The following is a 14,575-nucleotide window of genomic DNA, read 5'->3' on the forward strand; positions in this document are numbered from 1 at the left end:
GCTCTAAACGGAAAGCCATTAGGACTATGGAACTTTAAATTAGGAAAAAATAAAGATATAATAAAGATATCTGTGTAGCTATCTCTAGGGATGCGATCTGCTCCTTTTTCTTGCTTGGTCCTGGCTGTTGTTTTATCCTCTTTGTTTTCTCTGTATGCAGAGATGCATAATGCATTAATCCTAAGTCGTCGTTGTGGAATCTAAAATCCAGTGCTGTTTCCCTTTGATGTATATTCCTCCATTTTAGAGATTAGATTAATCAATGTACCGTAAGAACAAATCAACAAATCCAAATCAAGACGGAATTAAGTAAATAAGTAGTAGAAGTCGATTGACACATCTTACATTTGATTCGTAAAAGTCAAATTCGTCTATCTATGATCAGAGTCAATAAGAAATTCTACAATTAGTCATTCTAGTTTAATTCTTTCCAAATTCTCAAACCCATATACAATTTGCTCAGCTGCAGTTACTATGTATTTCACTCCTTCAATGGTAATACAGCATAGAAATATTTCCTTTTACATCGAACTAACTCAATCGAGAAGAAAAGGATGCAAGCCTTGATGCGTCAATACCATAAAGGCCTTTGTGAAATGTGATCCATGGTTAGCTTGCTTTTTCCATATTATCCGCCAAACTGAATTTACCAACTTGGACTGTCCACGTATTTCTTTGGATACTAAAACTATAGCTTAGCACTTCAGTTTCTGTCTGCTGTTCAGAAGAAGAAGCAAAAAGGGCAACTGAAAAAGGGATCTGTCCAGCTAAAGGGATGGGGGAAAGAGATCTAAGAACCTCTTCCATTCCAGCAAAACTGACAAAAAACAAAACTACAACTTTCAACACTAATGCACATGTGAAGCTTTTCATATACAATACCCCAATGGATAAAAAGTGAGGAAGGGGGCAGAAGGAAAGAGCCCAATGGATACAACAAATTTGAAGAATCAATCAAAAGAAAAACTCACATGGAATACACAATGGCCCCCATCTGCAATGCACAACAACATTCTCTAAACACTACTCTCCCAATCCAACACTAACCGAAGCCGAATTATCATTACTGGATAATTGAGCCACTGAACCATCATTCCTGGTTCACTTCAAATTCACCTTGCTGTTTCTCTTATGTTGATTCTGAACCGACAGTATCCACTCCATTGGATTTTTTTAATTTGGCAACAAGAACCCACATGTTTGCAAGTTCATTTTCCAGATAAGCTTCTCTGTGCTTAGATTCTTCAACCTTTCTTTGAAGCTCCACCTCTCGATGATCCTTCTCTAGGAAAGCAGCTTCATATGAAAGCTCTCTCTCTTTACTCATAGCCAGTTCTCGCTTGAGATCGGAGGGTGATCCAACCTGGTCATTTCGTTTGGTCAGACTCTCTCTTCGGCCATTCCGTAGTGTACTTGTCCGACGTTGGCTGGGAGAGTTCTTTGCTGCTGTCAATTCAGCAGCTAGTCTCTCGTTATGATTCATTAGTTTAGCAACTTCTTCTGACAATGCCTTCAGCTCCACAGCAGCAGCTGAGGCTAGCCCTTTGGCATATGAACTCTCCTCAGCCAATTTCTGGTTCCGCAATTCTAGCTGTTCTTTTGACTCAGTTAGCTCCACAACTTTCTGCTTCAGTTCTTCAATCTCTGTCACCTGATCAAGCAAAATCAGGAATTTAACTCTAATGTTGACTTACATGAAAGTGAAATCATTAAAAAGTCAGTACATAATGAAAATTATGTTAAGCAAGCATACATACTAATATCACTGTAATGAATAAGTTGGGAAGAAAAACATAAAGGCCATGGTATGATATAAACTTCTATGTTTAAGATAACTAGCTTTACCTCAAGAGACATACATACAAGACATCTAATTTTATAATCATATTTAACTAGCTAATCCAGATACCAAAGCTCTATCTTCTAAGGACTTTTGTGCATTTTAAGTGCTGCGAGAAGAAAAAATGTTATAACGTCAAAAATATAAGTGGGTTGCTTTATTGCATGTATTACAAATTTAGAGACATAAGAAGTTATTGCCCTTTCCATGCTAGAGTTTTCTGTAAAAAGACTATGAATGATTATAAAGCACCAAATTGTCCACACAAATATAGAGGTGTAACATATAACCGAAGGAACTAAGAGATTGCCTCCAATTTTCATTTTGATTCCTCAAAAGATATAATCTAACAAATTAACATCTAGACATGTTGCAATCACTAAGGGGGAGTAGAGCATGGGGACAAAAGTAAATGGTATGCCATTGCATGACTTAGCCACTTAATTAAGGTACCATATGAGCAACGAAGGCATCAAGGATTTAAAAGCACCTGTCGTTTTATAAGCAAATCTTCACTCTTATCTTTTGATGCCACAGCTTCTTTGTCCACCTGCAGGCAACTGTTTTGTGATTCTAGCGCATCAGAGAGCTGCTGCTTTAAGGAGGCAACGGTTTCTTGCAGTCCTTCACATTCACAAATCTGATAAAAGAGGTTCAAGTCAGAGCTGGCTCTGAGACTGGATTGATACTTGTGAGGCATGAGCATGGGACAAATATATTTATACAGAAGTGGAGCAGGCATATCTACCTTCTGGGTGAGCTGCTCTTGGATTATCCGATTGTCTGCAGCTTTAACCTGGAAACAGAATTTATAACACAGTACATGAGAAAATCAGAAGAATCAAAGGGACAACAAGCAAAGGGCTGAGGAAAGTTTTATAGCATTCTTTGGTTCCTTTGACTGTGTCACTGCTGTTCAATTTTTGTAGACTCTTGTGCTATACTATGTAGGAGCTCATGGTAATGTACTGACTCCAAAAGTTTTCTTATTAGAACAACATCAGATAACTTGATTTAACTTGGGATGCTAAAATGCCTTTAGTCTATGTGCAAAGATTCATGGAAATACATTCTTAATTGAACATATACAGAAATTGGTTACCTCAAGTTCAAAGGACTTCTCATTTAATTGTGCCACCAATTCAGCAATAGACTGTAGCATTAAAAAAAAAGGAGTGTAAAAACGGAGCTACAGGAAGAAGCAAATGGCCTATGGAACCAATAAGACAAGCTGAACTTACTTGTGATATTTCTGATTTGTCCATCTTGTTGTGTGAAACCATGATGGAATCAGCAATTTGCTTTTCTAGCAAAGCAATTTGTTCACTCTTCCCTCTGATTTCATCACTCAACTTTTTCATCTCGACCTTAAATACAAAAAGGACAACAAAATTCAGTCTTTAGGAAGACCAAAGCAAATAACAAGGATGTTATGAAGCCAGTAGTTTACTTGAATCTGTTCATTCTGGGGATTTCTGGCAGCCTCCTCAGACAACCGCTTTAAAGCACTTGAATGGAGTGCTACCTCTCCAGACAAAATCTTCTGCTGCTCCCTTAATAGATCTATCTGATCAATTGTTTTTATGCTTGTCTGGAACAAACAAGGAATCAAAATCTACTTACTGAACTACGCATAATACAATCCTCAAAACAAAAATAAATTACATAATAAGGCCACAGAAAATTCTAAATTTAACTGTAGTTAGACAACATAACATTCCTTAACAGGGAGAGGATGCCATAACGCAATTGAAATGTTTACGAAGCCGAGCATGAAAGAAATGAGTTGAAAACTATTACACTTGGAGGGGTAATTATGAAAAAATAGAAAGAGAAATAAAAACATTTTCATACCAAAGGTGTCTCCTGCCCAATGTAATTGTCCTCTAGAACTTCTCTATCTTGTCTACCATCTGATAGAAGATCCATGGGTGGAGAACTTGCTGTGAGTAAAGATTGGGAAAGCCTAGATTCCGCATGGAAGTTATTGCTTCCTGCTTGAGGAGTAGAAGGTGTACTATTAGATTTAATTCCACTTGATTTATCGCTCGCACTCGTCAATGTCCCCACACCACTATCACGTTTCTGGACAAGAATTGTAAATAATATAAGCTACAAAGGAGGAAAAAGATGCATCTACTTCTATGCATGATTCACTAGAAAAATATTCATGTAACTGACACCAACTAGTTTGATATCAATGCTTGCATGAGCTTATTTAGTTGCACAAGCTATTTATCTAAAAGCCCTTTATATGAGCATCAATTATGAAATTAAAAGAAAAATGGCATCTAGACTAAGTTTTCTTCTTTTTTCTTTTCTTACACAGCAATATTAATACGTTATCAATTTCAAGTTTTTAGGATTCAGAGAAAAATATAATAGTTTACAATATTTTTAGCTACATATTATAGTACAGATTAGTCTCACAAACTCAACCCATAGAGAAGTGCAAAGCAATTAACTTTGCAAGGCAATAAATTAAATCTTAATGAGGAAAAAGAATATTAAAGCCAAAAAAATTTAGCTCAGCTGTTTTATAATTCTCATCTGTATATAATCAGAAATTCTAAGCTCTCACTTAATATTATTGACAACAACCATTGCAGTTTAGAGCAGATATCCCACAATGACAAGTGAGCAACCACTTATTGGCACTCCAGTTTTAATGAATCAAATGCCAACAGTTACCATTACAACAGTAAGCCACTTTCAGATTATTTGTTTTGGCATGCTGAGTTGCTAAAATGAATGTAAAGATCAGAAGGAGAAAGAAATCCCATTACTATCCTAGCTACTTTATCCAGACTAACCCCAAAGTTTATATTCTTGATTAAAACAATAAGCATTGACTTTAAAAAACAGAGTACTAAAGATCTACAACAAACGTACTCGGAGCTTAAGCCAGTTTAGCAAGCCATGCTTTCGAGTCTTTTTCTCCTCTTTAAGTGTATCATCTCCAGTTTCAGCATTCCCTTCAAGGGAAACATACAACTCAACATTGTCATCATCCACGATCAAGTCCCGCCTTCTATGTGGTAGGTATGCAAGCTGGGCAATATATAAAAGCAACTATAATTAGAGACAATCAGATTACACAAAGTTGATCTCTGAAGGCTGTAAAAACAACTCGAGTCATCCACCAAAACATGAAAATTAGTATACGAAGTAATTAAGATAAACCATGATACCTCTTCTTCTCCAAATGAATGTCTCCTCCTAAGACCAGGGCGTTGAGGAAATCTTGACGACTGTGAAGCTTTCGTGGAGACCAGAATCAATTTTGTCAATCGCTGTATTCTGCTCAATAAAGCCGCTTTCGCTTCTTCTTCTTGCTCCAACCTTGATTGCAGCTTGACTTGACCATCTTCTAGCTTTAAAGATCACAACAAAAGAATTGTCAAAGTCAAAATGTGATTCTTCTCTCTATTTCCCTCTGAGATAAAATTAGCAGCAATGATTCAAGAACTATTTACATCAACTCAATTAACCTGATACCAAGTGATTATTTCTTAAAAATATTACTTTCTTAAAAAGGTGATACAAGGGAAAAGAAAAAAGAAACATGTCAACTTGACACAAGGATGCCTTTAGGTTCACTGTTTATGCCAAGAACATGTCACGCACTGTAATGTTGAGGTGAAATCTAATCTAAATCAATCCAAGTTAACATACAGGATCCCATAAGATAGCATTATTGTGAATTTTTTCAGAGTTAATTATCTTAAATTTGTCTTTTCCATATGATTTCACAGCAGCATCCAATCCCAACTCATCATCTTGGAGTGCAGCATCAAAAGATTGAGAAGATGGAAAGGTCAGCAACAGAAAAAAAAGTGTTATTCCCCATATTGTGGAAGTTATTATTTTCTCTATCTACCACAAGCACCTAAAATTGGTATGCTTTTCTCCCCAAGTCTCTAATCTAAGGTCACCAAAAGATTCAAGAACTACAGCGGCCATGTTAACATGAATAGAATAACAACAAATTGACAATGAAGGAAGAAGTTCAAAATGTCTGGCATCAAGCAAAAGTTTTATCTTAATGATAGGAAAGCCTGCTGAAGATATTTTTCCAAACCATGTAGTGTAGAAAACCTTCTTTAATTTACTTTTGCCCACACCTGCTATTAACTTGCTGAGGAATCAGGTAATCTGTCAGTACTTTGTATATGGTAACCAGAAGCAAAGAAGTTTCCACAGCCTTTCCAGAAAATGCATAAAGAGTAGAGTCCCCCCACAACGGGTCAAAACTATTACTTTTTCTATACTCAGAACTGCTTAAAAAAATAAACATAAATTACCAAAATCAAAATGACCGATTATTGAGCAAAAGATTGCTCATAAAGAGAATCTCATACCATCCACATGCCTCAGTGATAATATGTTATGAAGGAAACTGGTCAACGGTTGCTAAGTCTTAGATAATATTTTGCTAGACAGAATCATTAACAGTATAGGAATGAGCAGGATAGACTGTATTGTTATTGACAAAATTTAACTCCACAACCCACATAACCCACAAAATAAAAGGATGCTACCACTTAAGCAAGGCACGACACTTCTTAAATATGTTAAAACGTTAAGCACAGAGTACCACAAGGAGTCAGCATTTTGAACTACTGCCTACCTCTCTATGAGCTCAAATCACATACTTACAAACACACAATGACATCATAGTCTACAATGGAACTTATGAAGTAGCAAATTTTCCCCATAGACTAGATTCACAATTAGATCAAACTACAATTAAACATTAACCTTCAGCAATTGTAGTCAATGCACAAGAAATGTACCTTCTGCTTTAAGAGTACAATATCATCTTCTCCAATATCTTTTAGTTGAGGAATTGTTACAATACCACGCTTCAATTGTTCCAACTCTTCCTTCAAACAGCGTATCTCATTTTGGTATTTTTTGATAAGTGATTTCTCATCAATAATCTACATTTTGACAAAGTAAATAATAAAAATTATAAAAAATAATATTCTAAATATATTAGTTGTATGTGTGTGCATGTACACACACACACACACATACGTATGTAAGTATGTAATAAATACACACACAGGATTGATAAAAATATGTGCATACCTTGTTCTGTGCTGCTTGGATTTCAATGTGTTTAGCACGGTGAGCAAATTTCAGTGTATTGTGCGTCTCTTCTGTGTTACTTGATGAAGGTGTGACAGTGCAAATGAGCTAAAATTTTGGACAGAAAAGAAAACAAATAAGAAGAAACCTTAAGCAAGTAGTGCTTATTCAGAGAGGAATATGGTGACACATTTACATATTTCTAATATCTTTTTGTTGACCCAGATATAACATGTTTTTCAACAAAGGTATCCAACAATGATGCTTACAGATACACGCCCGTGACCACTTAATGAGGACTGAAGCAGCCTCGTCAGCTTAGAATCCCTATATGGTATATGAGTGGCTCTCCCATCTGTCAATTTAGATATTACCTACAAATATCACAAGGTCAAATTCTAAGCCAAGTTTATCCCGTAAAAAAGACATTTGTAATAGCATTTACAAATATGCATCAGACCATAGGGAAATTACTATTGTTCATCAAAGATCAAGTAAACACCAAAATCACTGATTTAGAGAGAGAGAACATGTTATGAAACCACTAAATAAAGCAAAATGGTATGTCTATGTCATCAGATCCCAATAGCTGTCAATGCCAGCAGTTATAAGAACAGAGTATTATCATGTGCTCTAAAATATCTTCCGCAGTTAACTTACCAAAAAATGTTAAAGAAGACATCTCAGAGACACCCTTGTACATTAAAATAATCCAGAAATGCATAACAGTCAACAAAATTTAGCCCAGACATGTAGCATTTTCTCTTTGTATTTTATTTACAAGTTTATCTGCATCGTATACGATCAGAGAACAAAATGAAAAGTTCTTGATACATAGGCATGAATTCATCTGTGTATGAGGTTGAAAGTATATGGTTGTTACAGACTGGTCTTAACAATTTAAAAATCTGATATCTCAGCAAACATTTATTCAAAGAAGAAAATTAAGAACATTCAACACTTTATACTAGTTTCATTCAACACCCACTAATATATTAGGAAAAACCTTTTTGGCGTCTCCCTTTTAATGTTAACAATATTTTAGAGGGGAAAAGAAAAAGAAACCATGTTGAGAATATATAGGAAGTCACTTTAATGCTACTCTGCTGTAGTTACATATATACTCCCATAACTCTTGTTACAGTTAACATTGAATTTAAATCAAGTAACCAAAAGCATATCCATGCATTACAGCTCTCACACACACCAGAAATGGTGGACTATATATGATCAACTACTGATTGAGAGATTAAAGAGAAAGAACTTAATGCAAACCCAGAACAGTTCAATTTCCACTGTGACTCAAACAAAAATAGAAAATCAGGGCTCACAGTTCCTAGAGTTAGCAAGCTTTTGTTGATATAAGATCCTTCTTTTCGTCTAACACCAGTTGTTTCAGCCTTCGAGCTCTCAGAACCTGCCAGATCGATGAGGTTCTGCATGTATAAGTAAAATATGGAAAAGTTAAAATGTTTTCATCAACAGTGTAATACATAGACATTAATACCGTTAGCTCCTGCCCAAATGAGAGAAGAGGGTAAACATATATAAATAAAGTAATAAATAAAAATTGGACAAAATAGGAAACATAAAGAAGTAACCAAAATGTAATTGATATTGGCCCCAGGATCAAGGCTGTAGAATTTACCAGCTGTGACAGATTTACTGCTTCGCCTTCACTATTTTCACCACATGGGCTGCTCTCTATCGTCTATAGACAAGGTGGTCAGAGGAAATAATCAGCTGTGGCAGTGAATATGTGAACATGTAATGACCATCAATTAATCAAATACACCATCCGGAATCGGAACTACAGCAAGCATTATTAACATATTTGACATGTAACTGCAATGAATCAACACTTCAAAACAGGGAAACAACTTTATTTCTTGCAAATACTTAGATAAACAGATTGCAGTGGTTACCACTTAAAATAGCAATAGCATCAGCAAACATCTTTTCACGTGAAGTGGTAAAACCAAAACAGGGGGAGAAGACAAGGAACTTTTACAAGATGCTGAGTAAATATTTAGTATACCAGTGTAAATATTGTATGGCTCCTGCTGCTGAGTAAATTGAAGTTAGTTGATCCAACATGTCTGTGTTCTGTTTTCAAAGAATTAAATCCAATCAAATAGTATTGAAAAAATTCAATTACTGCTAGCAGAAGGAAAAGGACATAGGCCCAAATAACAAACATTGACAAAGCGTGCAATGAAGAGGACAGCCCCATACAAATACACATCTACATCAAAAATTTCATGCGCATGAGCTCCCTCTTTTTTGAGTCTGTAAACAACATAGTCATTTTATCCAATTTCAAAATAGATAGCTAATATTAGTTTAGGTAACATAAATGATCAGAAGTTTGGGCCCACAGAAGCTCTCTACACAATCTTCCAGTTCTAATTTGGACAACTACTCCCTGGATATCGCAAAACATGCCAGCATGATTTACCTTCTCCAGCTGCTATAAGAGAGAGGGCATGAGCAGGGGATAGTACAACTTCTTCCTTTATTCCTTCAACAAAGGTTCCCTACAGCCATTAACCAGCAATAAATAAATAACACACTTCCAAAATGTAACAAACACTAGCCATATCAATGATAACAACTAAACTGCATCACACTCTTAATAATCTAATCAGAAGAAGAATGATTATATTGTTGGAAAAATAGCAAACAAATATCAAAGAATTTAAAGACAAGGCAAACAGCATATTCCCTAGTGCACAAACCTGGCCACTACAAGGAACCACTAAGCATTTTTACAGATGTGTACTTGCCACATAATTGAGATGAACCCAGAGGGGCCGGCAGGGGCCCTGGCCCCCTCTTGGCTCATCAAAATTTTCCAAATACATGCATTCTCACTCAAAAAATGGTAAAACCTAATTTTTTTTTTTTCTACCAGCATTTTCCATTTTAAAGCTCACTGTTTTAAAAGGTTCATAACTTTTATTTGTTATTTCTTTAGAAAAAAAATCACTGTATTAGTTGGACTAATTTTATTCAATCCTTTATGTATCCCATAAATTTTTGTAATTGTGGAATGAAATTTATATTTTTTATGTAATTACATTATAATTAATTGAGATCAGTATTCTTTTTTTATTATTTTATTTCCAATTAAAGAAGTTGATCCTACTTTTATCTTGGCCCCCCAAAGAATAAATTCCTGGCTTCGCCCCTGCACATCATCATTCTAGAACTTATGATACTAAGCTGAAATTAAATAGTCATAAACTAAAGTTGGCCTCATTTGGATGATAAAACAGGACACACATGCCAAAAGCTCAACATCAATGTCCAATTAACATAATTTCCACATTTACCGAAGTTAATCTAAGGTACTATTGAAGCATTACCTAACCATAGAAGAAGAATAAAAAAGGCAATGGCAAATAGTAGACATCATTTTAAAAGTAGAAAGGTTATAAATGACAAGGATAACACATCAAACAAGGATCAGAACCGATAAACAAGTACCTGAGCATCTTCTCTAATTCTCAAATTTTGTCCTGCTGGATTTAATAAGTCGTTAACAACCTGAAATGATGAAAACCTTGAAGAAGAGTTACATTGTATGAAAGGAAAAAGCAGATTTGGAGCTAGTTCAATTTGTAGGGAAAAGAAGGGTTGTCAAGGTAGAGAGAAGAATAACAGGCTAATAGCTAAGGAAAAAAGGGAAGAAGCTCACCTCATTATAGATCTCCAGGTATGAAACACGAAGAAGAAACTCCCGGTTTGGTGTCTGCAGCATAATTGGCCCATTAGTATCCATGAAAAGTACAAGAAATAGAAATTAAACATGTCAAGATCCCGTATAAGTACCTCCTGAATAATACTAAAAGCATCCTTCACTGCAAGTGGTATAATTCCAGGGGACCTCTGATCACCCTACCATAACAGCAATTAAGATGAAATCAAGCATGCTACTTGTATTTTCAAATACAAACACATAATTTGTCTTTTCCGTACATGAAACACTAATTCCAGACCAAAGCACACCATGTATCACAATTTTGCATGTAGAAATTGCACAGTATTTGAGAAAAAATACATGCTTAAAGTCTCAAAGATTTTCCAGATATTCCATGAGAAAATACGAGCATTTGCCTATGAAGTTTTACATTTGCATACATACATACAAACATACATACATACATACATACATACATACATATATATATATTCATAGCCCCACATAAAATGTTTTCATTAATAGCTAGAATGAACCATGGAGGAAGAAGAGCAGGATATTACAGCTTCAAATAAAGAATTACTGCTGCTTCTAAGCATGTCAGAAAAGGAAGATACAAAATTTTAGATTTAACTTAAAAAGCACAGTAAACTTCAAAGCTTACTGCACTAACTTATAAGGTTAAATAACCAGTCCACAACCCCTTTTTGCTTTTATATCCAATAAAAAATAATTATTAATCCAATTCTCTACATCCTAGTATGAAAATCTTAACATTAATAATAAACCAATTCTTAACTAAGGTGTAACAGCAAAAGGAACTGACTATTTGGTCTCCATAACTCAAATGAAAAATTAACATCCCGTTGAATTGTAAATTTAGATGAAACTAAAATAGGTGAGACCATCGTGCAATCGACAACATACAAACAATGATAAGGAAAAGAAGTACGAATTATTTATTCTTACATGCATTGTATGAGTCTTCCCACTACTTGTCACACCATAAGCAAAAATGGTGCCTGTGAACAGAATTTAACACTGTAAGCTACAGGAACAAAAATGCTTTGAGAAATACAAATTAAATGCCAGAAGTTTCAATATCAATCCATCAACTTCTGATGCAAAACTGCAAGTACTTCTATTCAGTGAAGTCTAGGTGGCTTTTTGCCTGAAACGGTAGTTACCAAGGAAGTTTAGGATACCTTGGAAGCAAATCTATTGGCTCCAGAAATATCAAATTGAGTTTTGCTACGTTAAAATGGTCCTCCTACAGAGAGATTACAAGGTAGAGGGCTGAAATAGGACCAATTAAAAATTAGGTCTCAATCCAGTGCTGTGAATGGTCAAGATAAATTGCAGTCACTAAAAAATGACCATATGCAAAAGCATTCTGAAAACCTCTTATACTCTGGAAGCCCACTCAAATGATCTTATAAGCAAAATCACGAGATTCAACCTTGCCCTTAGTAGGAAGCCTTGGCAATATCTTCACATCTTGTTATAGATTCTGAAAGAGTGACCGAAACTGACATACAACCAAAACTATGCAGGTCACAAAGCCAGCAGTTTTGCCTGGTCACAGGCAAGCATTCATAATACCATCAGCCCATGGTGCATCAAACTAAACAAAACTATTAAGTCCCATAATTGCCTTAACATTGGTTCCATAGGTGGTCATGGAATAATCTCTGTCCTTATCAACTAGCTCATTAACTTTCTTTTGGCCACCATTGATAATTCAAAGGTAATGAATTCCTTTTTCTAGTAAGAGCCCCATTGAGAAAACAAGGACACTGTATTTCATCGGATGAGGATAGAATTCAAGCAAGCTGTGAATGATGTAAGAGCCACATTCACTAAGAAGAGGGATCTTCACAATTTACCATTGATGCCCTCCATGGCACCATTGACAACATGCTGAGCAGCAACATCATAGACATGGCGCGTAGTAGTTGTAGGGCCAAAAACTCGATCTAGAAGCATAAGAAATAACAGATCAATTAACTGAAATATAGAATGCTTAAAAAATTTTATACCGAAAAAGGAAAAAGGTCCACTTGATAATATATATATCTACTTTATGTCAATGAGCCAGATGCCTCAAATAAAAATGAGAGAAAAGGAAATTTTTCTTAAAATTTAGACAAATGAGCAAATATTTGTCAAACCTCCTATGGTATCATTGTGCTATTTCACACACATAGACAACACAAACCTTAATCTGAACTTAATGAAGCTTCTGTACACAATAAAAAATGACAAACCAGAAACAGAACATGCTCAACCTAAGAATGTTAAATTTACATGTAAATAGTCGAGGGAGAAATGTTCCACAAAAACATAAAACTTAGAATCCTCCAAAATAAAAACAATTTTAGGGGCATAAAACATCCTAAAAGGTAATACCGATGTTATGAAATGAGTTTTGAATATTTCCAGCTCTTTGCTACCTAAATTTCCCCAACAAATTTTTTTGTTCTACATTTTTCATTAGTCAGTGTCTGGTAAACATGACTCTGAGTAAAACCCAAGGGTTCCTTCCGTCAAGTGCATCAAATTACCTGACCATTGAAATTCTCTTTGAAAAAAAAAAACAGTTAGCTGACAAAATCTACAAAACTAACCATATGCGTATGCTATGGACGGATTATGTTCATTTCTCACAATAGTCTCCCCATCTGCATACCAAGCAATCTCCTCGCCTTGACGAATTTCCCTCGGACTACATCCACAAAAGCCAATACGAACGCCAATCAAATTTATAAGCCTTCATCAACCAATAAATGAAACAAAATACAGACAGAGAGCTAAAACAAAATAATGTACCTGAGAGGACGAAACCTAACCGTGACGGTGACATTCTCCTTGGATCGGTCGGCATCCAAATGCAAATTTTCAGAGTAAAAGTATTGTGGCTTGCTTCGAGCCGATGAAGATGCTGGTGAGCTCTGGCCATCGACAGATGTTTCTAGGAACTGTTTTGATGACGAAGTTGTTGAAGATGAAGGCGAATTTGCAGCTTTTAAGTTGCTTGAACCTAATTTCTTTGATTTCAGTCCTCTTTTCGACGACATTTTCACTTCAACAAAATATCACTCCCTTTTACACACTGGAAGAAGAAAACAAAAAACAAAAATCAATTAGACAAACAACTGGAAAATAGAAACCACAAAATTGGAGAAAAAAAAACAAAGTAGAAATTAGTTTCTGAAAATAGCTACACCGTAACAAAATTGTTTTTCAGAAATAGAAAGTCGAAGCAGTTCCAAAATTTTTGAGTTTCATCAAGTAATCAAATTGTTCTTTAAGAGCGAAGAAATATCTACTTTCCCAGTCAACATTGCAGGTAAATTCAGTTGACTTTTCACAATGCAAAAAGAACCAAAAAAAAGAAAGAGAAAAATGAAAATCACTTCCTTTCTACATCCTCAATTTTCTGACCAATCAAACACACACAAAACACAACCATTTCAAAAAAGAGAAAAAATGCATAAAACAGCTAAAAACTCTTTTTTATCTCAAAACTTCACCTCTTCAATCCAAAAGAAAAAAAAAAACACACCAAAATTTTTCTTTAGATTTTCTTTTGTTGACCTTCAGTTATACTTTAATGCATTTTAACAAAAGAAAGTTTACCTAGACAGTATCAGAAGAGCATTGTGGATAATACAAACAGAGAGTTCTAAGATCCTTTTCGAAGTGAGAGAGAGAAAAAAAATAGAATCTACAGATCTAACAGTTAGAAGAAAATATTGAGAGAGTAAGAAAGATTAAGAGTCTTTGTATATACGATAAAGGATTACAAGAAAAACATCATAATCACTCATCAGTTCGGGAGCAAAAGAAAGAGAAAGAGAACTGCTCTTTTTTTTCTCTCTCTTCTCTTTTTCTCCCTTTCTATTCTTTTCTCCCTAATTTTAGTAGGCAGAGTAGCT

The 14,575-nt window shown here is 35.1% G+C and overlaps 1 protein-coding gene across 2 annotated transcripts; it reads right to left on the reverse strand.

The window, feature by feature from the left end:
• Positions 1-296: 296 nt before the first annotated feature.
• Positions 297-14,575, reverse strand: LOC110415156 (P-loop containing nucleoside triphosphate hydrolases superfamily protein). Of its 2 annotated transcripts, XM_021426706.2 has the most exons (24): positions 14,277-14,575; positions 13,467-13,749; positions 13,265-13,362; positions 12,524-12,613; positions 11,607-11,659; positions 10,769-10,834; positions 10,635-10,688; positions 10,424-10,483; positions 9,393-9,471; positions 8,973-9,040; positions 8,583-8,645; positions 8,266-8,370; positions 7,204-7,308; positions 6,935-7,042; positions 6,637-6,783; positions 5,032-5,214; positions 4,733-4,891; positions 3,695-3,925; positions 3,291-3,431; positions 3,082-3,207; positions 2,943-2,993; positions 2,589-2,636; positions 2,331-2,480; positions 297-1,651 (listed from the first exon to the last, which is right to left on the reverse strand). In XM_021426706.2, exons 2-24 carry the CDS (start codon positions 13,712-13,714, stop codon positions 1,130-1,132), a joined length of 2,955 nt encoding a protein of 984 aa, XP_021282381.1. In that variant the 5' UTR covers positions 13,715-13,749; positions 14,277-14,575; the 3' UTR covers positions 297-1,129. The 2 variants fall into 2 exon arrangements, with proteins under 2 accessions (XP_021282381.1, XP_021282385.1); XM_021426710.2 differs by lacking the exons at positions 12,524-12,613; positions 13,265-13,362; positions 13,467-13,749; positions 14,277-14,575 and adding an exon at positions 11,843-12,470.

Source organism: Theobroma umbraticum, unplaced genomic scaffold (genome assembly GCF_002168275.2).
Source record: "Theobroma umbraticum cultivar Fairchild unplaced genomic scaffold, ASM216827v3 scaffold_147.0, whole genome shotgun sequence".
Classification (NCBI taxonomy): domain Eukaryota; kingdom Viridiplantae; phylum Streptophyta; class Magnoliopsida; order Malvales; family Malvaceae; genus Theobroma; species Theobroma umbraticum.

Excerpts from the sequence above, each read along its gene's own strand:
- LOC110415156 (XM_021426706.2), bottom strand. The coding sequence starts at position 13,714 with ATGTCGTCGAAAAGAGGACTGAAATCAAAGAAATTAGGTTCAAGCAAC. Across the intron at positions 10,484-10,634 it reads ACCTGGAGATCTATAATGAG|GTTGTTAACGACTTATTAAA; the intron begins GTGAGCTTCTTC and ends TCATCATTTCAG. Across the intron at positions 1,652-2,330 it reads ATTTGCTTATAAAACGACAG|GTGACAGAGATTGAAGAACT; the intron begins GTGCTTTTAAAT and ends TTGCTTGATCAG.